Source organism: Pseudophryne corroboree, chromosome 2 (assembly GCF_028390025.1).
Source record: "Pseudophryne corroboree isolate aPseCor3 chromosome 2, aPseCor3.hap2, whole genome shotgun sequence".
NCBI classification, from domain to species: Eukaryota; Metazoa; Chordata; class Amphibia; order Anura; family Myobatrachidae; genus Pseudophryne; species Pseudophryne corroboree.
In genome coordinates, this window is record NC_086445.1 from 187,854,000 (window position 1) to 187,879,098 (window position 25,099).

General features: G+C 47.5%; 1 protein-coding gene across 3 annotated transcripts in view; it reads right to left on the reverse strand.

Moving 5' to 3' along the window:
- The window catches only part of CALCOCO1 (calcium binding and coiled-coil domain 1), a 169,588-nt gene that overhangs the window by 110,797 nt on the left and 33,692 nt on the right, over positions 1 to 25,099 (reverse strand). For all 3 annotated transcript variants that reach the window (XM_063952161.1, XM_063952159.1, XM_063952160.1), the window contains exons 5-6: positions 17,538 to 17,696; positions 9,236 to 9,384 (exon numbers count right to left, since the gene is read on the reverse strand). In XM_063952161.1, coding sequence (XP_063808231.1) covers positions 9,236 to 9,384; positions 17,538 to 17,696 — 308 coding nt within the window. The remainder of the gene's footprint in view (positions 1 to 9,235; positions 9,385 to 17,537; positions 17,697 to 25,099) is intronic.

A 25,099-nucleotide genomic window follows, 5' to 3' on the forward strand; every position in this document is an offset into this window, starting at 1 on the left:
TTTTTTTTTTACTTTTTCATACTTTGCGATCCACGTGGACTATGATTGGGAATAGTAACCTGTGCAGAGCGCATGCAAGGGGACACTGTGCACTAATTGGGATTCCCCTTCACTTTACAACGAAAATGAAACCAAAAACACATAAAAAACTCATGTCGACCTTTTTCCCTGTCGACCTATTTGCAGTGTCGACCAACTGTTGTCGACCTAAGTCCCAGATCCGTCTTTATATCACTCATAGGGGGAGATTCAAATGTTTGAAAAGTCAGTTGGGAGTCTATTTTTTCCTATCTAATAGACAGGAAAACACAGACACCCAACCAACTTTTCAAACATTTGAATTCCCCCAATAAATTCATATATGCAAAACATTCTTCTAGTGCGATTTCGCTATGAGAGTCCTGGGAAGTGATAGGTTGCATTCTCATCAAATTGGCTCAGGCCACACTATGGAGATCGGTCTATTGTGTGTAGATGACACAGGGGGCACATTTTTGTAAGCTGCCGCTTCTCAACGTATTTAAGCACGAAATTTAAAAAAGTAATACTATCCAAAGTGTTTTGCAAGCTGCTGCTTAGTAAGTTCAGCCCATGGTCTTTGAACTACGATAAAGTAATTCCAATTCCCATTAATACCCCTTTTCCACTAGCTCTTAGAAACACGTGTAAATGTGCGGGGGCGCGCATTTACCCGTGTTTTTCCCTAGTGGAAAAGGGTTCCCCGGCAAATTCCCGGATCAAGTGATCCGGGAATCCTACCTGGGTAGCTAGCCGGGTTGAACACGTGTTCAACCCAGCTAGCTGTCTAGTGTGAACGGGAGCCGTGTCGAGGCGACACGGCTCCAGTTCACAGTGTATAGGGAGGGCGGCGCTGGGAAATCATGTGATCTCCCAGTCCCGCCAGTAGGGGGCTGTAGCACGGGTCGCAGCTGTGTCAGGCGACACGGCTGCGACCCGTGCTTTAGTGGAAAAGGGGTATAATGTAATGATTTAGGGGGTGGGGTCTTTTCATGAAGCAGTGAAAAGTGTGAAGAAGTGAGCCTGTAGACGTTGCCCATGGCAACCAATCAGTATTGAAGTAACACTTATAATTTGCATACTATAAAATTGACAGAACAAAGGTGGTCATTCCGAGTTGTTTGCTCGCTAGCTACTTTTAGCAGCAATGCAAACGCAAAGCCGCCGCCCTCTGGGAGTGTATCTTAGCATAGCAGAATTGCTAACGAAAGATTAGCAATTCTGCTATTAAGTATTTCCTTGCAGTTTCTGAGTAGCTCCAGACCTACTCCAAGATTGCGATCACCTCATTCCGTTTAGTTCCTGGTTTGACGTCACAAACACGCCGAGCGTCCGGCCAGCCACTGCCCCGTTTCTCCAGCCACTCCTGCGTTTTCTGCTGGCACGCCTGCGTTTTTTAGCACACTCATAGAAAACGCTCAGTTACCACCCAGAAACACCCACTTCCTGTCAATCATTCTCCGATCAACAGAGCGACTGAACAGCTTTGTTCGCCCGTGAGTAAAATAGCATAGTTTTGTGTAAAATTGCTTAGCGCGTGCGCCCTGCGGTGCATACGTATGCGCAGAACTGCCGGATTTAGCCTATTAACAATTCTGCTAAAAATAGCAGCGAGTGAACAACTCGGAATGACCACCAAAATGTAAGTTGCTCATATCAATTAGACAATACAATTCAGGTGCGTGAAAGAGAAGGGGTAGTCTAAGCAAGAAATACATTGGGATCAACACCCGGCGTCCCTCAGCACACCAAGCTGTACCTGTTCCAAGACAAATACGTATATGTAGTTGAAATCCAGAGTTCTTAGAGCCTAATTCAGAGCTGATCGTTGATGTGGGTAAAAACGCACATCTATGATCACAATCTGAGGCATGCGTGGGAACACCCAGCACGGGGCTAGTCCACCCCGCATGCCTGGCCCTACCCCCCCCCCCCCTCCTACACACTTCCTTTTCACAGAGGTACGAAAGAATCACAAGGTGGCAATGCTTTCGCATCTGGCGAATAGCTCGCTGCCCACGCAGCCTAACTGGCAGGTGGCTACCGACCATGTTTTGGGTCACAGCGGCTGTGTGTGACGTCGCGCAGGTATGTTCGGACTGTTGCGGCCCGCTCCAGCAACAGTCCGAACATACCTGCATTGTCCGGACCATGCTCCCCAAAGCTGCCGACATGCCCCGCGACTGTCTCTGCCTGTCAATCAGGCAGAGGCGATCACACCAGCGAGATGCTTTAACATTTCACTGCGTGCACACGCGCAGTGCAACTGCTGCGCGTGCGAACACAGTTGGCAGCGACCAGGTCTGAATTAGGCCTACACAGGCAAAGGTTACATACATTTGCAAATATATGATAATTTATTTTTATTTTATTTTTTTCTTTAGTACAGGTACAGCTTGATGTGCTGGGGGATACCGGGGGTTAGTCCCCAATGTATTTCATACTATAAAATTATACAAAGCAGCTGATTGGTTGCCTTGGATTCACTTCTCCACTCTTTTCACTGCTTCTTGAATAGACCCTTAATAGTGCTTTTAACAAATAAAAAAAACCAATAACTGTTTATGCAAATTAATCAGGGTACATTGATACACTATTTCTCTAGCATCCACAAGGGATATTGGGGAGACTTAGCACGATGGGGTATAGACGGGGCCCAAAGGAGCTGGTGCACTTTAAATTTCCACACTGGGTGTGCTGGCTCCTCCCCTCTATGCCCCCTCCCACAGGCAGTTTAGAAAAAAGTGCCCTGAGGAGAGGATGCACATCTCTGCAGCTCCAGAGAGTTTTCTTCAATTTATTTTCAACTTCTATTATTTTCGGTATGTTGTTTGGGCAACAGCATACCTGCACCGTCGGAGTTAGGGGGAGGGACGGTCACCGGCCTTGCGAGGTGCCAGAGCCACTTACCTGCTGCAGGACCACCATCCTGAGAGGATTGGAGGATTGTTCGTTCAGCGGGGCACTGCGCCTTAGCTGTCGCAATCGCAGCACACCGCACACCCCTAACAAATGCCTGAAGGTGACGTCTGTGGTGAGTACAAGCCGGGGGCCCCGCTAGTGGGGTCCCCCGGTTCATGGTGCGGCTAAACGCGGGCGCGGCATACAGGACCCTTCTGGGGGGGGACCCGCTAGAGCCCCCCGTGTAAACTGGCTGGTGGTAGCTTAAACTAGCACTTGAGTGATGTTTTTAAGCAAACTAGGAGACATTGGGGGTCATTCCGACCCGTTCGCACGCTGCGGATTTTCGCTGCGGTGCGACCGGGTCGGGACTGCACATGCACGGCGTGCGCATGTGCACTGTTGCCCGGCGAGCAACAACGCTGGGAACGAGGAAATCGGTCGCAGCGGCGACCGCAAGAAGATTGACAGGAGGAAGGCGTGTCGGGGCGTCAACTGACCGTTTTCCGGGAGTGGTCCAGCGAACGCAGGCGTGTCCAAGCATTTTGAGGGCGGATGTCTGACGTCAAATCCGGAACCTGCATCGATGGATCCGTCGCAAAGGGTAAGTAGGTATAGGGCTATTCTTGCTTTGCTAGAAACTTTTTTAGCATAGCAGGGCTGCACAAGCGACCGCAGCCCTGCTATGCTAAAATAGGCGTCGTCTAGTTAATCGCACGAGCAGCAAAAAGTAGCTACATGCGATCAACTCAGAATGACCCCCATTGCCAATATAAAAATCTCTGTAGCTCCGGCACCATTGGTGGGGGTGCAGATACCTCAGAGGGGGACCAGCGGCATTTTGCCACCTTCCTCTGCTTAATGAAGCTGCAGCAGGCACACACAGATCCTCCTGACTCACAAGACACGCTGGAAAACTGGAACAGGGTATAGAAAAGGGGGCGAGCCGCTATTGTACACAATCTGTGTCCTATACAGGACAGAGGGGCAAATGTATTAACCTGGAGAAGGCATAAGGAAGTGATAAAACAGTGATAAATGCAACGTGATAAACACACCAGCCAATCAACTCCTGTTAATTTACATATTGGAGCAGATTGGCTTTTGCATTTATCACTGGTTTATCACTTCCTTATGCCTTCTCCAGGTTAATACATCAGCCCAGAATTCCTTAGTGTTTCACTGTGATATAGGGGGACATTTACTAAGCAGTGATAAGAGCGGAGAAGTGAGCCAGTGGAGAAGTGGCCCCATCAACCAATCAGCAGCTCTGTATCTTTTTATAGTATGCAAATTATAGATGTTACTTCAGTGCTGATTGGTTGCCATGGGCAACTTCTCCACTGGCTGACTTCTGCGCTCTTATCACTGCTTAGTAAATGTCCCCCATCGTAAGCAGACAGCCTCACTGAGGCTGTATAGCTGGGGTGTGCTGGTCTTCTCTCTCTGTGTGTCTCCTCTCACATACAGTAAGGGCAGGCTTGCTAAGTATTACTGTGTGTGTGTGTGTGTGTGTGTGTGTGTGTGTGTGTGTGTGTGTGTGTGTCATTGTGATTACTGTAAACATGGGTAAACACAAACTATGCAGTGTATGCAACACCAGATTCTCTCCCTTATCATATGATTCTGTTTCATGTGAACAATGCAGCCATTCTTCATAACCCAGTGAAGGGGCTGGGGGAGAAGGACCAGAGCCATTTTGGTTAAGGGCTCTTAAGACTATGATGTCTGATATGTCATTAAAACTTACTGCTAATGTTCAGAAAACTCAGCTACTACAACAGGCTGTTGCAGACTTAGCTGCTAGGACAGAGGTTACACAGCCACCCCTCTGTAGCTCAGACCACAAAAGCGTGGTTTACCTGCTCTGCTCTCTGATTCAGATGAGGAAATACAGGAGGATGGGGATGACTTGGATCCCGTTAGTGGGGATTCCGCCTCTGCACAGGGTATTAAACCCCTCATTCTGGCTATACGGGACGTGTTAAAGAGCCCTCTAGAGGACGCTGTGTCACAGCAGTCGATTTTCTTTACACAAAACCAGCCTAATGTCACTTTCCCTGATTCTACAGAGTTAGATGACCTATTTAAATTAGCCCAGAAAAATCCAGACAAAAAAATTCCAAGTGTCAAAAAGATTTTTGCACACCTTCCCATTTCCTCCTGAAGGTAGGAAATTCTGGGAAGTATCCCCGGGAGTTGACGTATCAGTCTCTCTGCTGCCTGCCCCGGGCTCCTTTACCATAAAGGAATCTGGGGATAGAAAAATAGAGACTACTCTAAAGTCCATCTACACAGCAGCAGGTGTATCGCAAAGGCCGGTCATAGCGGGTTGCTGGATGATCAATGCCATTCATACATGGGCTACTCAGATTCAGGGGGGCCTCGCCGGGGATATGCCTCTGGCCACTATGGTGATTCTCCTGAAGCACATTCAGGACACTGCACGCGTCCTGTGTGACTCACTCAAGGAGATGGGCAATATTAATGCTAGGACGTCTGCCATGGCAGTGTTGGCGCGCAGTGCCTTTTGGTTGAGTCAGTGGATAGCGGATGCAGAATCCAAGCACAGTGTGGAATCCTTCCCCTTTTCTGGGGAATGGCTCTTTGGGGTTGAGTTGGATATGTGGATTTCCAAAGTCACGTTTCTCCCATCTGGGGCCCCGCTGGCTAGGCGTTCCTACCCGGGGCTGTCTGTTCAGTACTTTCGGTCTACCAGATTTCGATCTAGGGCCAGAGGTGCCTCCAATGCGGCTAGAGGCACCAGAGGTAAGACTAATAGACCTGCGACCACCGGTTCTCAGGAACAGAGCACCAGTTCCGCTTCCACTAAGTCCTCAGCATGACGGTGTCCACCCACCCCGAGGGGATCTTGAGGTGGGAGCTCGACTGCGTCACTTCAGCTGCGTCTGGGAGGTTTCCTGGGTCAGGGACCTCATTTCTCAGGGCTACAAGCTGGAGTTCAACGATGCTCCTCCTAAACGCTTTTTCAAATCAAGCTCACCAGCTTTGGAGGATACGCAAGTTACGTTGCATCAGGCCATCCAAAAGTTGGTCCAGTTCCACGTCATTGTTCCAGTACCAATACCACAATGAGGCAAGGGTTATTACTCCAATCTGTTTGTGGTACCTAAGCCAGACGGTTCAGTAAGGCCCATTTTGAATCTAAAGTCCTTGAACCCTTACCTAAGGGTTTTCAAGTTCAAGATGGAATCCCTGCGAGCAGTAATTGGAGTAGAATAGGAGTTCATGGTTTTCTTGGATATCAGGGACGCCTACCTTCATATTCCTATTTGGCCACCTCATCAGGCTTATCTGAGGTTTGCCTTGCTGGTAGATCACTACCAGTTCCAGGCACTGCCCTTCAGCCTGTCCACAGCTCCGAGGGTATTCACAAAGGTAATGGCGGAGATGATGTTCCAGCTCCGGGTCCAGGGGGTCAATATTGTCCCTTACCTGGATAATCTTCTAATAAAAACAAGATCCAGGGAGCTTTTATTGCTCCATATCGACTGCACTATCTAACTTCTGTCACACCATGGGTGGATTCTCAATTTACAGAAGACCCACCTGGAGCCAAATCAGCGGCTCCTGTTCCTGGGGATGTTACTGGATACTATGGCCCAGAAAGTGTTCCTCCCTGAGGACAAAGAGAGAACACTTCAGGAGATGGTCCGCGTGGTGCTCCGACCTGCTTGAATTTCCATCCATCTCTGCATAAGATTGCTGGGGAAGATGGTCGCCTTATACGAGGAGATCCAATATGGGAGGTTCCATGCCAGGACATTTCAATTGGATCTCCTGAGCAAGTGGTCACATCACATCTACAAATTCACCGGATGATATGGCTGTCACCTCAGGCCAAGATTTCCCTCCTGTGGTGGCTGCAGCCCTCCATTCTCCTGGAAGGCCGGAGTTTCGGGATTCAGGATTGGGTCCTCCTCACGACAGATGCGAGTCTGAGGGGATGGGGAGCTGTTACCCAAGGGGCGCAGTTCCAGGGCAGGTGGTCAACCCACAAAGCCCTCCTTCCGATCAACATTCTGGAACTTCGGCGATCTACAATGCTCTGCTTCAGGCCTCTCCTCTGCTCAAGGATCACGCGATCCAGGCACCGTCGGACAACACCACAGCGGTGGCATACATCAATCAACAAGGAGGGACAAAAAGCAGAGCCTGCATGAGAGAGGTGTCAAAGATACTCCTCTGGGCGGAAAGAAATGCAAGAGCAATGTCAGCAATCTTCATTCCAGGGGTGGACAACTGGGAAGCAGACTTCCCGAGTCGTCACGATCTACACCCAGGGGAGTGGGGGATCTACCATCTGGTGTTTCAGCAGATCATCGATAGATGTGGCTGCCCACTTTAGACATGATGGCTTCTCGACTCCACAAGAAGCTTCACTGGTATTGCTCACGAACCAGGGACCCTCAGGTGAGGGCAGTGGATGCACTGCTGTCGCCTTGGCCTTATCGGCTGGTTTACTTATTTCCTCCGATTACGCTGCTCCCAAGGGTGCTCAAGCGAATCAGAAATCATGGAGTCCAAGCAATTATGATTGCCCGCAGTTGGCCTCGGAGGGCGTGGTAAGCGGATCTTCCATCGAAGACCCTTGGCCTCTACCACTAAGAAAAGATCTTCTTCAACAGGGACCGGTTGTCTACCCGGACTTATGGAGGCTTCGTTTGACGGCATGGAGGTTGAGCGGAACATCCTAGCTCACAAGGGCCTTTCCAAAAAGGTTATTGCTACCATGGTTCAAGGCCAGGAAACCGGTGATGTCAAAACACTATCATCATATCTGGAGAAGATATGTCTCCTGGTGCGAGGAATGCACATATCCGCCTGCAGAATTCCACTTGGGTAGTTTCTTACGTTTCCTGCAGGCTGGTGTGGATAAGGGCTTACGTCTGGGTTCCATGAAGGTCCAGATTCCAGCCCTCTCCATTTTCTTCCAGAAGGAATTGGCACTGTTGCCAGAAGTTCAGACCTTCTTGCAAGGATTACTCCACATACAGTCTCCCTTTGTGCCTCCTATGGCACCCTGGGATTTGCATGTGGTGTTGGAATTTCTACAGTCAGCCTGGTTTGAACCTCTGATGACGGTGAAAGACAAGTACCTCACATGGAAGACAGTGATGTTACTGGCCCTGGCTTCTGCTAGTTGTGTCTCAGAATTGGGAGCCTTATCGTGTATAAGTCCTTGTTTGGTCTTTTACGAGGACAGAGCGGAGCTCAGGACTAGACAACAGTTCCTGCCGAAAGTTGTCTCTGCGTTTCACCTGAATCAACCTATTTTGATTCCGTCAAGTTCTGACATTTCAGCTCCTCCGGAGGCTTTGGATGCTGTGCGAGCCTTGAAGATCAATGTCAAGCGAACGGCTCGGATCAGAAACACTGATTCTTTGTTCGTGCTCTATGGTGCGCAGAAAAAAGTTGTTCTGCTTCAAAGCAGTCCATTGCTCGTTGGCTTAGGCTTACTATCCAACAGGCCTATGTGTAGGCAGCCTTACCTGTTCCTAAGTCTCTGAAGGCCCACTCTACAAGGTCGGTGGGCTCTTCCTGGGCGGCTGTCCATGGAGTTTCGGCCTTGCAACTTTGCCGAGTTGCTACTTGGTCTGGTAAGAACACTTTTGTTAGGTTCTATAAGTTTGATACCCTGGCCAAAGAGGATATCCAGTTTGGGCAGGCGGTGCTGCAGAAGTCTCCGCACATTCCTGCCCGTTCTGGAAGCTCTGGGACGTCCCCATCGTACTAAGTCTCCCCAATATCCCTTATGCATGCTAGAGAAAATAGGATTTTAATCACCTACCGGTAAATCCTTTTCTCGTAGTCAATAAGGGATATTGGGCACCCGCCTCAGTGTGTTGAGTTTTCTGCAGGTTCTCTTTTCTGTGGTTACCTGTTCAGCTGTTGCTGTTATTGTCACCAGCCATTGCTGGTTGTTGTATGTTAGTGGTGTGCTGGTATGTAAAGCTCACCACTCTTTGTTCTTATGTTCCTTCTCTCATATATGTCCTTTCTCCTTCGGGCAATGTTTTACCTATAACTGCCTGTGGGAGGGGGCATAGAGGGAAGGAGCCAGCACACCCAGTGAAGAAATGTAAAGTGCACCGGCTCCTTTGGACCCCGTCTATACCCCATCGTACTAAGTCTCCCCAATATCCCTTATGGACTACGAGAAAAGGATTTACCGGTAGGTAATTAAAATCCTATTTTTGTTTACAGTCAGAATAAGAATAAAATTGGTAATTAGGATTTTGTCTTGTGAGTCACATAAACATGAAGCGAGGAAGTAAAGAAAACTTGTTTGTACATGTCAAGATCCTTCTCCTTTTCCAGCAACTTCAAGCTCATAACGTGGATGTCACCCTCAAGTTGTAGAATCTGATCTTGATGTTCAGCTTCCTTGCTGCTCAGGTCATCACGTTCCTCCCTTACTATCTGTTCTCTCATGGAGAGCTCCTGGTAAACATATGAACGAGATATTAGTGAATATGGTTCTTGAAGAGCTACAGTATGCCCAAAAACAAAGAAAGTGTTTCCGCTGCATACTATGTAGAGAAATGACCCAAAGCTTATGGTATTAGTACAGGTCATACTATGAACTGGGGGGGAGGGTTATTCAGGTTTGTTAGCAAACCAAAAAAAAGTACACTAATGGGCAAAACCATGTTGCACAGCAGGTGGGGCAGATGCAACATGTGCAGAGAGAGTTATATTTGGGTGGGCTAAATTGTTTCTGTGCATGGTAAGTGCTGTCCGATTAATTTGTACACTGCAATTTAGATTTCAGTTTGAACACAACCCACCCAAATATAACTCTCTCTGCACATGTTACGTCAGCCCCACCTGCAGTGCAACATGGTGTTGCCCATTAGTGTGCTTTTTTTTGGTTTGTTAACAAACCTGAATAAGGCCCTAGGACCACTATGAACATGGTTTAATTTGTAATGGGTGAAATGAATGCATATAAAGCCTAAATTAAGCATTTGTTGTCTATTTATAGTGCACTGTAAACACGCACTTTATTATGGATCATCACTACCAATGAGGATTTGTGAAAAGCTTAAAATCAGCCCAATGCTTGGATCTACAATCCTGAGGTATTTTGTTGTTGTTTTTAAATTCAATAAATTTTTATTGAGTTTTATAATTATGCTGGCACAAACCCCCCTCCCCTTCCCCCACATAATTAGACATAAAAAAACAAACAATAAGCAGTTATTAAAAGAACATTGCGTGTGGACTCAGTGTGTCATACTGCGGACGAAAGAGGTATTAGATCAGATCAGACAGAATATCACCGAAAAGTATAACACAGCATTTCCTAACAGTTATAACATGACATATAGAAAGGCAAATTAGCAAGCATCGGAGAGAAGGATATAGATATACAGGAAGATCGAGCAGTTGAGTGATCATGCGAGTGGCCGGCCGCAAGCCGTCAGCTATTCCCAGACAAAAACAGATAAACAATCATAACAAACCATATACACACCATTCCCTATCAAGAGTCAGTAGAAGATCAGTCTCGGCGACTTGTCGAGTAAGGAGACTCAAGCCACCTACCCCAAATATCAGAATATTTGTTTGGCACTTTCCTAGCCTAGTATACAAACTTCTCATGTGCTGCAGTATCAATGACAAGAGGCATCCAAGACTGCAATGTTGGGGCTTCACTGGCAAGCCACGATCTAGCAATACACACCTTAGCCAACCCACGCATATTGATAATATAATGTCTGCTAGAGGCATCCAGAGTCTCCCCTTCCACAGCCGACAGGACACATACCGCAGGGGAAAAGACAGATAATGGAAGGTCCGTTAACACTACGGTATCAATAACGCCAGTCCAGAATGCTGCTACCAGAGGGCATAACCAGATTAAGTGCCAGAAATCGGCATCCATGGAGCCACATTTAGGGCATTTCGTGGAGTGAGTACCCCCAAAATGAAACAATCTCACCGGTGTAATATATACTCAGTGGATTATAAACTGAATTTGTTTGTATCTGATGCTAGTAGTTAAGGAGCGGGGGGAACCTAAGGCACATTCCCAAATCTCGTCCGTAAGAGGACCTAAATCTGATTCCCATTTATTTCTAAGAGTGGACAGCGGGTCCGAGTGATGGGATTGGAGAATAGCCATATAAATACCCGATACCAAATGCCTATTGCCACAGTTTTGCAACAGAGACTTGACTGGAGAGTCAATAAGCAGCGGAGGGGAGTCAGAAAACTGAGCATTAATCACATGTCTTAGTTGCAAAAAAACAATAAAAATAGGAGGAGGGCATACAGTAGTCTTGCTGAAGTTTTGTGAAAGATTTAAGTACATGCCCAGTATATAGCTGCCCCAGAGACGTTATACCCCACCTTCCCCTCACCTTCCTGGTTTGTATAAGGACAATTCTGGAAACCCAAAGGTATTATCTAAAGGAGTATCCAAGTCCACACCCCGACCCCGTAAAACAGAGTGCACCAATTTCCAATAGCTTGTTTTATGAAGGGGACCTTATACATTTTGGTCTGTCCACACAGAAGCATTTGAAGGGGCGTGCAGCCCGGGTACTCCTGCAGTATCAGTTGTGAATGTAGAGCAAGAAGATCAGAATCATTCACCCAGTCCCAGATATGCACCAGTTGAGCTGCATAATAATGCAATTTAATAACAGGAAGGGCCAAACCTTCTAATGATTTGGGCCTAGATAGAGTATCAAGTTATAATCGCGCCCTCTTGTTAGCCCTTATCAATGATGACAACAGTCCATCAATTTGTTTAAATATTTTTAGATTAATGTACACAGGAGATTGCTGGAGAACATAGAGGAGCTTGGGCTGATATACCATTTTAACCAGGTTGACTCTGCCTGTGATGGTCAGGGGCAATTTCCCCAAGATCTTAACCTTGGAGCGGAGATAGGCTATCTGCGGTGCAATATTGAGAGAGGCGTAAGTAAGAGAATTATTGGACACCCACACTCCGAAATACTTAAAATAATCCACCAACTTGAGTAGAAGAGAGAGTAAAGGAACCTCTGGAAGCTCACCCTTGAGCGGAATGATGCAGAATTTATCCCAATTTATTTTAAGCCCAGACTAACTCCCAAAAGTATTTATCATATCCAGGATCCTGGGCACAGATGTGGCATAGTCATCCACGAATAATAGTAAATCGTCAGCATATAGTGCTATTCTATCCTCTCTGGCTCCCACCCTGACTACCAAGATGTCATGGCTGGCCCGTATCAAGCAGGCCAAGGGCTCAATAGCAATGGCAAACAGAGTGGAGGACAGGGGGCATCTCTGCCTCGTTCCCCGAGACAACGGGAAGGATCGTGAAACATAGCCATTCACCGAAACTCTAGCCACGGGCAAAGAATACAACAACTTAACATTTTATAAAATTAGGGCCTATGCCAAATCTGCTCATAGTTTCCCAGAGAAAAGCCCACTCCACTGAATCAAAGGCCTTAGCGGCATCTAATGAGACTACAACAGAGGAGTTGGTCTCTTCCTGGGGAACCTGAAAGTGGGTGAACAGACGTCTTAGCTTAATAGAAGTGGATTTGCTAGATATAAAGCCCGTTTGATCAGGGTGAATGATCTCTTGTTATAACCCGGTTGAGTCTATTCGCTAGAATCTTGGCCAATAATTTGATATCGGTGGGTAAAAGGGAGATTGGACGGTAGGACTCAACATATCTAGGGTCCTTGTCCGGTATAAGGATGACAATAATTAACGCCTCAGCCATCAAGGGAGGGAGCGTATTTTGGGGGTAATTCCAAGTTGATCGCAGCAGGAATTTTGTTAGCAGTTGGGCAAAACCATGTGCACTGCAGGGGAGGCAGATTTAACATGTGCAGAGAGAGTTAGATTTGGGTGTGGTGTGTTCAATCTGCAATCTAATTTGCATTGTAAAAATAAAGCAGCCAGTATTTACCCTGCACAGAAATAAAATAACCACACCCAAATCTAACTCTTTCTGCAAGTTATATCTGCCTCCCCTGCAGTGCATATGGTTTTGCCCAACTGCTAAAAAATTTCCTGCTGCGATCAACTTGGAATTACCCCCTTTGTTCATTAATTGAATTGAATAAGTGGGGTAGCTGGGGTACAAAGAAAGCCAGGTGTTTCTTATACAATTCCGAGGGGATACCATCCATACCCGAAGCTTTACCACCAGGAGATGCTGTAATCACAGCTGCAATCTCGTCCGATGTTAAAGAAGCTTCAAGAAGATCACGGGCATCATTAGACAAACATGGCAGTTGTATAGCACGTATATAATCAGTCAATTCTAGCAAGGGACAAACCAGTTTAGAACTATAGAGTTGCTGGTAATAATCAACAAATTCTGCTACAATTTGAGGAGTTCGATCTATACTGGCACCATCAGACCCAAGAAGTGAGACAACCATACAGGGGAAGCGATCACCCCAGGCAAGATTAGCTAAATAAGAACCCGGCCTATCCACAATGGCATATATGACATGTGAAGAAAAAAGAAGCCTATGCTAGGTTTTTTCCATCAAATAGTCTTTCCATTCTTTTTGAGCAGACAGCCAAATCGTTTTGGAACCGTCCAGTCTATCCTGCAGGTAGGCCAGTTCAGAAGCGACAACCCGGGCTTCTAAATCAGTTTCCTTCATTCTTAAAAAAGGATTTCAGACCAGCCACCCGTTTGATCAAAGTCCCCCCCAGGAAGGCCTTAAACGCATCCCATAACAAGGAGATAGTGACTGTCCCCTTATTAAGTTTAAAAATTCCAACCAGGCAGCCTCCAATTCGGAACCCTCTCCCATATGCGTCAACCAAAAGGGATTACATTTCCAAACCGCTTGACCCCGTTGACAATGTAAATCTATATGTAGTGATAGTGGAGAGTGATCCGAGATGCCCCTCGTCTCATATCTAATACTGTGGACCCTGGGAATCAACTCTTGAGAGAGGAGGGCCATGTCTATTCGAGAAAAGGAGGAGTGTGAATGTGAGAAACACGAATACTGTCTCAGCGAGGGGTGCCTCAACCTCCAAGGATCAAACAGGCCCAGCTCAGAGATAATATCTGCAAATCGTGTATTCCCTGATTGAGATAGAGAGGATGCTACAGACAGCCTATTCAACGCAGGAGCAAGGACATTGTTAAAATCCCCCAGGCATATAGTGGGCACACCTGGTGATAATGCCATAAAGCTTGCTACCTTTTTAAGTATATCGTGCGAATAGGGAGGTGGCACGTAAACAGATAGGAGAAGCAAGGGGATAGAATTAATTTTACAATTTAAAAAGATGTATCTACCCCAGGGATCCGTTTGAACACTGGCGAGGGAGAAAGGGACAGTCTTCTTGATAAGAACCGATACCCCATGCGACGCTGAGGTATGCATGGAATGGAATGCCCAACCCACCCAAGGCTTTTTAAGGGACAATATCTTACTACCCATTAAGTGGGTTTCCGTGAGACAGGTTATGTCAGATGCATATTGCTTGATCTCCTCTGAGCACAAGGGACCGCTTGATTTTGTTATTAATCCCACGCACATTCCAAGCCAGAACATTAACCGTAGCCATGAGAAATGGTGAGAGTAATAAAGCAGGTCATCTGCAGACAGCCTGGGCCAGACCACACCCAAAAAAAAATCACTCTTGCTCGCAAGACAACTATAGCAATGTCCGACACACAATGCAACCAATAATACCAAAACAAACAATACGTAAGAAAACCCTTCCCCCCACCCTGTACACCAACCCCAAATTGTAGCATACCTATCACCCGAACTAAACCAAACTACCCTAATAGAAGCTATACCAACTGTGGTATAAGCGAAGACATACACACTATGCTAACCCCAGTAGCTATGAAACAGAGGGAACCAAGAATTTTATGACACTAAGGTGGGAGAAACTCTCAGCTGAAGTCTAAACCCCCCTAGAGCTACCGTGGACCACAATGTGAGTAAATGGAAAACATGGTGCATATAACAGTGTATAACAAACAGAAAGAAAAGCAGTATAAATATGAGCAAACAGCGAGCTCACATGGCCCGTCACACTAGTCACATATATTTTAGCAGAAAGAAACAGAGTCGAGCATCCCTGCAACATCATTGCAGCAGCGGGCCCCATATAGTGACAAATAACACTTGCAACAGGAGGCACATATTTCCAGTGTTCAGCCATCAGCAAGAGCTCTCCAAGCCGGAAAGTGTCTATCCAACCAGACCATTGCCTCCAGGGCAGTTGGGAAAAAGTGTGTTTTTCCATTAGCGATCACCCGCAATTTAGAAGGAAAGAGCATGGCGTAGGCTAAATTCAACTCACGAAGCCTCCGATTGATCGGCATAAGTTGGGCCCTGTCCTTCTGTACCCCAATAGCGAAGTCCGGGAAGACCGATATTTGGGTCCCATTCCACTTGAGAGGGTTGTTGGTGCATGCTAATTTCAGTATAGTGTCCCGATCACAGTAATGAAGAAGCTTAGCAATGAATGTACGGGGAGGTGCTCCAGGAGGTAATGGACGCATGGGGACCCTGTGGGCCCTCTCCACTGCAAAGTGTGACGTAAATTCCTCCGCACCGAACGTGTCTAACAACCATTTCTCAAGAAACTGTTCGGGGTGAGCCCCCAATTCCTTTTCAGGCAGACCAATATAGTGGACATTGCTTCGGCTTAAGCGTCCTTCCATTTCCGAAAATTTTCTGTGCACCTCAGTCATCTGGGATTCTAGGGTGGTAGTGCGCCTCCCAAGTGGTGACACTGTATCCTCGAGCGTGGAGATGTGTGTCTCAACTTCTCCGGCACCCGCTGAAGATCTTGATGTATAATAGACAAGTCCACCTGCACTTGGCCAATCTTGTCCGCAAGCCTGGCTTCACTAGCAGTCACTGCCTCCAAAACTTTTTGGAAAGCAGCATCCGATGCCTCAGCTGAGGAGGAGCTAGTAGAGGGAGACAGCGATGAGGAGGCAGGCCGCGTATCACCCGCCGGTAGTTGTTGGGCAGGGGGGCTTCTTGAAAACTTCTCCAGTTTAGCTGCAACAGCAGCAGCCGCAGAATTATGATGATGTTTAACCATTGTAGTCGGCAGTAAGCAGGAGCAATGGATAGAAGGGATAGTAATACTGTCCAGAAATCCCACAATACACAAAGCTCCAGAAAAGCACAGCTGAGTCGAGATAATCAGAGCAAATATGCCTTCCAGGAAAACTACCTGATAGAAATGGCAGTAGTGAAGCAATATGTTCCAAAAGCAGCTAAACACTCACCACTGCAGCAGGGTGAGAGATGCTGTGGATTGACAAGTAACAGGGAGGGAGGCAATAGACAGCTCAGGATGACCAAAGAGGGGTTTAGAGACAATCCCAATTGAACGGTCCATCCAAAGTTACACATACAGATATCCCAAACAGCAGCATAGGTGATGAGCTAGCTGAGAAAGGCAAGGGACAAGGAAGTCTCAGCTGCACTGTCCCACAGATAATACAAAGCAATGAGGCAGGGAATGTCCAGACCTCACCAGCTGCCAGTCACTCCCAGGGAGCCAGGTACAGTAGAAACCAGCAGAGCCCACTATAGTGAGCACCACAGCAGCAGGAGGGCACTCAACAAAGGAGATGATACGGCCCCAGAATCACAGGGACTCCAGCCAGCTTGCAGCAGGGGGAAGAGAGAGAGGGAGTCGGAGAAGCGCTCCCTGCTGCAGCGGGAGCACCACATGACGCGGCAGTCCCCAGGCCGCCTGGACAGCAGCGGTGGAAGGTGCCAGTGGGCGGGCAGGAAACAGACCGCTACCCAGCAGCGTGGGTCAGCAGCTTGGGTCTGGCAGACAGAGGCAGCGGGAGGAGCTGAGGAGAGGGGTCCGGTGCGGCGGTAAGCGGGGAATGGAGTGGAGTGGTGTCCCACGTGGTGCGGCTTCCTCCAGGGCCGCGCAAAAGAGTCATCACACAGTGGGCAGCAAGGGACAGGCTCAATAATGGGCACTGGAATGCAGCACCCTAATAGCCAGGGGTGGACCAACTTATAGCCCCAGGGGGGGGTCTCAGGATAGATGTATCGGATGAAGAAGCTGGAGAGCTACACATCCTGTGTGCTACTCCATGGCCGTCGTAGCCACGCCCCCCAGCCTCTGAGGTTTAAAACAAAATCTGCTATGGCACAACATACATTTGGGGCCTGGTGGTGTGCTCAAGTCTATTTTCCCATTGTTTGATGTTTACACACACACACACACACACACACACACACACACACACACACACACACACACACACACGTCCTTTTTAAATACTGTACTTATATCAAAAACATATTGCAGCACTAGACACAAGTGCCAGAATGCCATTTAATGTATTATCATTAAAATTCTCTCCTTACAAACAAATAAGTACATATCCCTGATTCTCATAATGTGCTGCACAACCTCAGGAGAGAGATCTCTTTGCCTTAGCATCCATGGTCACATTACATCACAGATCATTTGCTTTCTCGACTGACTGATATTTACATGTGTATGGAAACATGACTGACAGTAATATTCCTGGATCTTGGTTCCAGTGTACTTATCTATGCTTGATCTCGTGAACCAGCGTAATATAAAAGATGCAATCATGTACCTGGTACTGGCGGCTGAGAATGGCGCGCTCATTGTCAGACGTCTCCAGAGCAGCCTCTAGCTGCTTGATTTTTTTCTTTAGAGAGCTCACCTCCTCTTCCAGTGCAAGTCTCACTCTCATGAGATAATTTCGCTCCTGCTGTGACACCTCCAGCTGTTGCTGTGGGGTAAACATTTCATACAATACACTATATTATTAGAACACATATTAACCATCAATATGTAAAATAAACTTACAATAAAAAAGTGACATACATACAAGTGTGAAATATCTACTTATATTTGGCTAGTGGTAATGTAATCTTTCACATTTAGGCCGGTATCCACTTGCATATGGCAATTTACCGCATGGTAAAAACGGGCTATCCAATTACAGCCCATTGTTTAATGTGTGGTAAATGACCCATTTTCGTCTGATAACACATGGGATCCGTGATAAGTTCCCAGACCCATGTGTTAACGCAAAAAAATCGTATCTCCGGGGTCTGCTTGTCGCTTGCTTGCCTGATGCACCGGAAAGCATAATCCCTGATAAATGCTTCTTATCGGAACTAACTGGATAACCCCAGGCAGATCTATTAGCTATGGTAAATTACCACAGCTAACTTTATACCGGCCTTGGAGAGTAGTCACGCCTGTAAAATATAACATTATATTTGGTGAGCACAAGTGGCCCTGTCTCGGAAAGTGTTCCATTATAAGGCTTGCCATAATATCCCTTTAATCCAGTACACCTATGATTTACACAGGTTCTGTGGCTGGCTAAATTCAAGCCTGCAATTCAACCACAGAACCTGTGTAAATAATAGGTGTCCCAGTTTAAAGGGATATTTTGGAAAGCCTAACAATGATGCAATGTACTCACCTAGATATGAAAATTACCTCGCAAGCAAGGGAAATTGCCTTTAAGGGTAATTAATGGACTCATGAAGACATATATAAAACTATTCCTACTGTGGCACTGTAGTTAGCATTGCTGTCCCTCAGCATTAGGATCATAAGGCCTAAATTATGTTTGTACGCAATGGCAGATTATCACGCAACGGGGCGATTATCGGCAGACTGCGCATAAGCCACGATTGAAATGCGCACACGTGAACGTGCCGCTGCGATATTCGCTCGCAGTGAAGATTTAGTCGCAGAGAGATTGACAGGAAGTGACCGTCTGGAGGTGTTAAATGGGAGTTTATGGGGAGTCATCGGGAAAACGCAGGCGTGCCATGGCCGTTTGCAGGAAGTGTATCTGCTGACGGCTGGGAGCTCATATGTGCAAAAACATGCTATCTGAATCGCTACTGCTGAGTTCAATCTGCATAGCCATAGACCAAGCCCTGTGCTGTGGCACCACTTGCCCACCACTAGTTACAGAGGGGCAATTAATATTTTAAGCTAACTTTGTTGCTGCTAAGACCTAGGCTGTGTCTTTTCCCCTCCATTCCTCAGGGAATAAGATTTCCAACGACAGCTCAGGGGTACATGGGGATACTGATAATAGGATCCACTTGGGCAGGGAATGTTTCAAATATTCTCTGTAAAGTGCTGTGTAATAAGCAGGAACTGTATAAATAAGTTAACATATAAATAACACTGGTACTAATAATAAGATTTTACTTACCGATAAATCTATTTCTCATAGTCCGTAGTGGATGCTGGGGACTCCGTCAGGACCATGGGGAATAGCGGCTCCGCAGGAGACAGGGCACAAAAGCAAGCTTTTAGGATCACATGGTGTGTACTGGCTCCTCCCCCTATGACCCTCCTCCAAGCCTCAGTTAGGTACTGTGCCCGGACGAGCGTACACAATAAGGAAGGATCTTGAATCCCGGGTAAGACTCATACCAGCCACACCAATCACACCGTACAACTTGTGATTTGAACCCAGTTAACAGTATGATAACAATGAAGTAGCCTCTAAAAAAGATGGCTCACAACAATAATAACCCGATTTTTTGTAACAATAACTATGTACAAGTAATGCAGACAATCCGCACTTGGGATGGGCGCCCAGCATCCACTACGGACTATGAGAAATAGATTTATCGGTAAGTAAAATCTTATTTTCTCTAACGTCCTAGTGGATGCTGGGGACTCCGTCAGGACCATGGGGATTATACCAAAGCTCCCAAACGGGCGGGAGAGTGCGGATGACTCTGCAGCACCGAATGAGAGAACTCCAGGTCCTCCTCAGCCAGGGTATCAAATTTGTAGAATTTTGCAAACGTGTTTGCCCCTGACCAAGTAGCTGCTCGGCAAAGTTGTAAAGCCGAGACCCCTCGGGCAGCCGCCCAAGATGAGCCCACCTTCCTTGTGGAATGGGCATTTACAGATTTTGGCTATGGCAGGCCTGCCACAGAATGTGCAAGCTGAATTGTACTACAAATCCAACGAGCAATAGTCTGCTTAGAAGCAGGAGCACCCAGCTTTTTGGGTGCCAACAATATAAACAGCAAGTCAGACTTTCTGACTCCAGCCGTCCTGGAATTATATATATATATATATATATATATATATATATATTTTCAGGGCCCTGACAACGTCTAGCAACTTGGAGTCCTCCAAGTCCCTAGTAGCCGCAGGCACCACAATAGGTTGTTTCAGGTGAAACGCTGACACCACCTTAGGAAGAAACTGGGGACGAGTCCGCAGTTCTGCCCTGTCCGAATGGAAAATCAAATATGGGCTTTTGTAAGACAAAGCCGCCAATTTTGACAATCGCCTGGCCGAGGCCAGGGCCAACAGCATGGTCACTTTCCATGTGAGATATTTCAAATCCACAGATTTGAGTGGTTCAAACCAATATGATTTGAGGAATCCCAACACTACGTTGAGATCCCACGGTGCCACTGGAGGCACACAAGGGCTGTATATGCAATACTCCCTTGACAAACGTCTGGACTTCAGGAACTGAAGCCAATTCTTTCTGGAAGAAAATCTATAGGGCCGAAACTTGAACCTTAATGGACCCCAATTTGAGGCTCATAGACACTCCTGTTTGCAGGAAGTGCAGAAATCGACCTAGTTGAAATTTTTTCGTGGGGCCTTCCTGGCCTCACCCACGCAACATATTTTTACCACATGTGGTGATAACGTTGTGCGGTCACCTCCTTCCTGGCTTTGACCAGGGTAGGTATGACCTCTTCCGGAATGCCTTTTCCCTTAGGATCCGGCGTTCAAAACCGCCATGCCGTCAAACGCAGTCGCGGTAAGTCTTGGAACAGACAAGGTCCCTGCTGGAGCAGGTCCTTTCTTAAAGGCCGATGCCACGGTTCCTCTTGGAACAGACATGGTACTTGCTGAAAGCAAATCCCTTCTTAGCTCCCGAGGCCATTAGTCCTCTGTGAGCATCTCTTGAAGTTCCGGTTACCAAGTCCCTCTTGGCCAATCCGGAGCCACGAGTATAGTTCTTACTCCTCTATGTCTTATAATTCTCAATACCTTGGTTATGAGAAGCAGAGGAGGGAACACATACACCGACTGTTACACCCACGGTGTTACCAGGACGTCCACAGCTATCGCCTGAAGGTCTCGTGACCTGGCGCAATACCTGTCCCATTTTTTGTTCGGGCGGGACGCCATCATGTCCACCTTTGGTCTTTCTCAACGGTTCACAATCATGTGGAAAACTTCCAGATGAAGTTCCCACTCTCCCGGGTGGAGGTCGTGCCTGCTGAGGAAGTCTGCTTCCCAGTCGTCCACTCCCGGAATGAACACTGCTGACAGTGCTATCACATGATTTTCCGCCTAGCGAAAAATCCTTGCAGTTTTGCCACTGCCCTCCTGCTTCTTGTGCCGCCCTTTCTGTTTACGTGGGCGACTGCCGTGATGTTATCCCACTGGATCACTACCGGCTGACCTTGAAGCAGAGGTCTTGCTAAGCTTAGAGGATTATAAATTTGCTCTTAGCTCCAGTATATTTATGTGGAGAGAATTCTCCAGACTTGATCACACTCCTTGTGTGACTGCTCCCCAGCCTCTCAGGCTGGCCTCCGTGGTCACCAGCATCCAATCCTGAATGCCGAATCTGCGGCCCTCTAGAAGATGAGCACTCTGTAATCACCACAGGAGAGACACCCTTGTCCTTGGATATAGGGTTATCCGCTGATGCATCTGAAGATGCGATCCGGACCATTTGTCCAGCAGATCCCACTGAAGAGTTCTTGCGTGAAATCTGCCGAATGGAAGCGCTTCGTAATAAGCCACCATTTTTACCAGGACTCTTGTGCAATGATGCACCGACACTTTTCCTGGTTTTAGGAGGATCCCGATTAGCTCGGATAACTCCCTGGCTTTCTCCTCTGGGAGAAACACCTTTTCCTGGACTGTGTCCAGAATCATCCCTAGGACCAGCAGACGTGTCGTCGGAACAACTGCGGTTTTGGAATATTTAGAATCCACCCGTGCTGTCGTAGAACTACTTGAGATAGTGCTACTCCGACCTCCAACTGTTCTCTGGACCTTGTTCTTATCAGGAGGTCGTCCATTTTCTTTGAAGACGAATCGTCCTTTCGGTCATTACCTTGGTAAGGACCCGGGGTGCCTTGGACAATCCAACGGCATCATCTTGAAACTGATAGTGACAGTTCTGTACCACGAACCTGAGGTACCCTTGGTGAGAAAAGGCAAATTTTGGGACATGAAGGTAAGCATCCCTGATGTCCCGGGACACCATATAGTCCCCTTGTTCTTTGCTATCACTGCTCTGAGTGACTCCATCTGGATTTGAACCCTTGCAAGTGTTCAAATTTTTCAGATTTAGAATAGGTCTCACCTAGCCTTCAGTACCACCATATAGTGTGGAGTAATACCCCTTTCCTTGTTGTCGGAGGGGTAATTTTATTATCACCTGCTGGGAATACAGCTTGTGAATTGTTTTCAATACTGCCTCCCTGTCGGAGGGAGACATTGGTACAGCAGACTACAGGAACCTGCGAGGGGGGAAACCTCTCGACATTCCAATCTGTACCCCTTGGATACTACTTGTAGGATCCAGGGGTCCTGTACGGTCCCAGCGTCATGCTGAGAACTTGGTAGAAGCGGTGGAGGGCTTCTGTTCCTGGGAATGGGCTGCCTGCTGCAGTCTTCTTCCCTTTCCTCTATCCCTGGGCAGATATGACTCTTATAGGGACGAAAGGACTGAGGCTGAAAAGACGGTGTCTTTTTCTGCAGAGATGTGACTTAGGGTAAAAAACGGTGGATTTTCCAGCAGTTGCCCTGGCCACCAGGTCCCATGGACCGACTCCAAATAACTCCTCCCCTTTATACGGCAATACATCTTTGTGCCGTTTGGAATCTGCATCACCTGACCACTGTCGTGTCCATAAACATCTTCTTGCAGATATGGACATCGCATTTACTCTTGATGCCAGAGTGCAAATATCCCTCTGCGCATCTCGCATATATAGAAATGCATCCTTTAAATGCTCTATAGTCAATAAAATACTGTCCCTGTCAAAGGTATCAATATTTTTAGTCAGGGAATCCGACCAAGCCACCTCAGCTCTGCACATCCAGGCTGAGGTGATCGCTGGTCGCAGTATAACACCAGCATGTGTGTGTATACTTTTTAGGATATTTTTCAGCCTCCTATCAGCTGGCTCCTTAAGTACGGCCCTATCCGTAGATGGTACCGCCACTTGTTCTGATAAGCGTGTGAGCGCCTTATCCACCCTGAGGGGTGTTTCCCACCGCGCCTTAACTTCTGGCGGGAAAGGGTATACCGCCAATAATTTTCTATCGGGGGAAACCCACGCATCATCACACACTTCATTTAATTTATCTGATTCAGGAAAAACTACAGGTAGTTTTTTCACCTCACACATAATACCCTTTTTTGTGGTACTTGGAGTATCAGAAATATGTAACACCTCCTTCATTGCCCTTAACGTGTGGCCCTAAAAGAAAATACGTTTGTTTCTTCACCGTCGACACTGAAATCAGTGTCCGTGTCTGGGTCTGTGTCGACCGACTGAGGTAAATGGGCATTTTACAGCCCCTGACGGTGTTTGAGACGCCTGGACAGATACTAATTTGTTCGCCGGCCCTCTCATGTCGTCAACCGGCTTGCAGCGTGTTGACATTGTCACGTAATTTCCATAAATAAGCCATCCATTCCGGTGTCGACTCCCTAGAGAGTGACATCACCATTACAGGCAATTTGCTCCGCCTCCTCACCAATATTTTCCTCATACATGTCGACACACACGTACCGACATACAGCACACACATAGGGAATGCTCTGATAGAGGACAGGACCCACTAGCCCTTTGGGGAGACAGAGGGAGAGTTTGCCAGCACACACCAAAACGCTATAATTATCCAGGGACAACCTTTATATAAGTGTTCCTTTTATAGCATTTTAATATATATACATATCGCCAAATCAGTGCCCCCCCTCTCTGTTTTAACCCTGTTTCTGTAGTGCAGTGCAGGGGAGATCATGGGAGCCTTCCCACCAGCCTTTCTGTGAGGGAAAATGGCGCTGTGTGCTGAGGAGAATAGGCCCCGCCCCCTTTTCGGCGGGCTTCTTCTCCGGAGTTTTAGATATCTGGCAGGGGTTAAATACATCCATATAGCCTCAAGGACTATATGTGATGTATTTTTCGCCATACAGGTATTATACATTGCTGCCCAGGGCGCCCCCCCCCCAGCGCCCTGCACCCTCCGTGACCGCTGTGTGAAGTGTGCTGACAACAATGGCGCACAGCTGCAGTGCTGTGCGCTACCTGATGAAGACTGAGAGTCTTCTGCCGCCTGGTTCCGGACCTCTTCATCTTCAGCATCTGCAAGGGGGGTCGGCGGCGCGGCTCCGGGACGAACCCCAGGGCGAGCCCTGTGTTCCGACTCCCTCTGGAGCTATGTCCAGTAGCCTAAGAATCCAATCCATCCTGCACGCAGGTGAGTTGAAAATCTCTCCCCTAAGTCCCTCGATGCAGTGAGCCTGTTGCCAGCAGGACTCACTGAAAATAAAGAACCTGAAAACTTTTTCTAAGCAACTCTTTAAGAGAGCCACCTAGATTGCACCCTTCTCGGCCGGGCACAAAAACCTAACTGAGGCTTGGAGGAGGGTCATAGGGGGAGGAGCCAGTACACACCATGTGATCCTAAAAGCTTGCTTTTGTGCCCTGTCTCCTGCGGAGCCGCTATTCCCCATGGTCCTGACGGAGTCCCCAGCATCCACTAGGACGTTAGAGAAAATAAAATTACAGAAAAGGAAGTGTCATAAACACAGCCATGTGCACACTTGATTGGCTATATCCGAGGTCCTCAAGGGGGAGGCACTCGATATCCCAGGTGTCGAGATCCCGGTGCTTTGCATACCGGCGCCAGGATACTGACAACTATTCTCCCTCTTGGGGTGTCTATGATACCCCTTAAGGGAGAATAAATAGTGTGGCACGCCACCATGCCTGCAAGGGGCTCTTTTGCGCTCGCCCAGCTGCCGGCATTCCGGCGGCCGGAATCCCAGCGCCGGTATATCGTAGTACACCCCCTCAAGGCACCCCAATGGTCCAGGTTTTAAAGTTTATACATGCTTGGCCACAGGTGACTTAATTAGCACCTCGG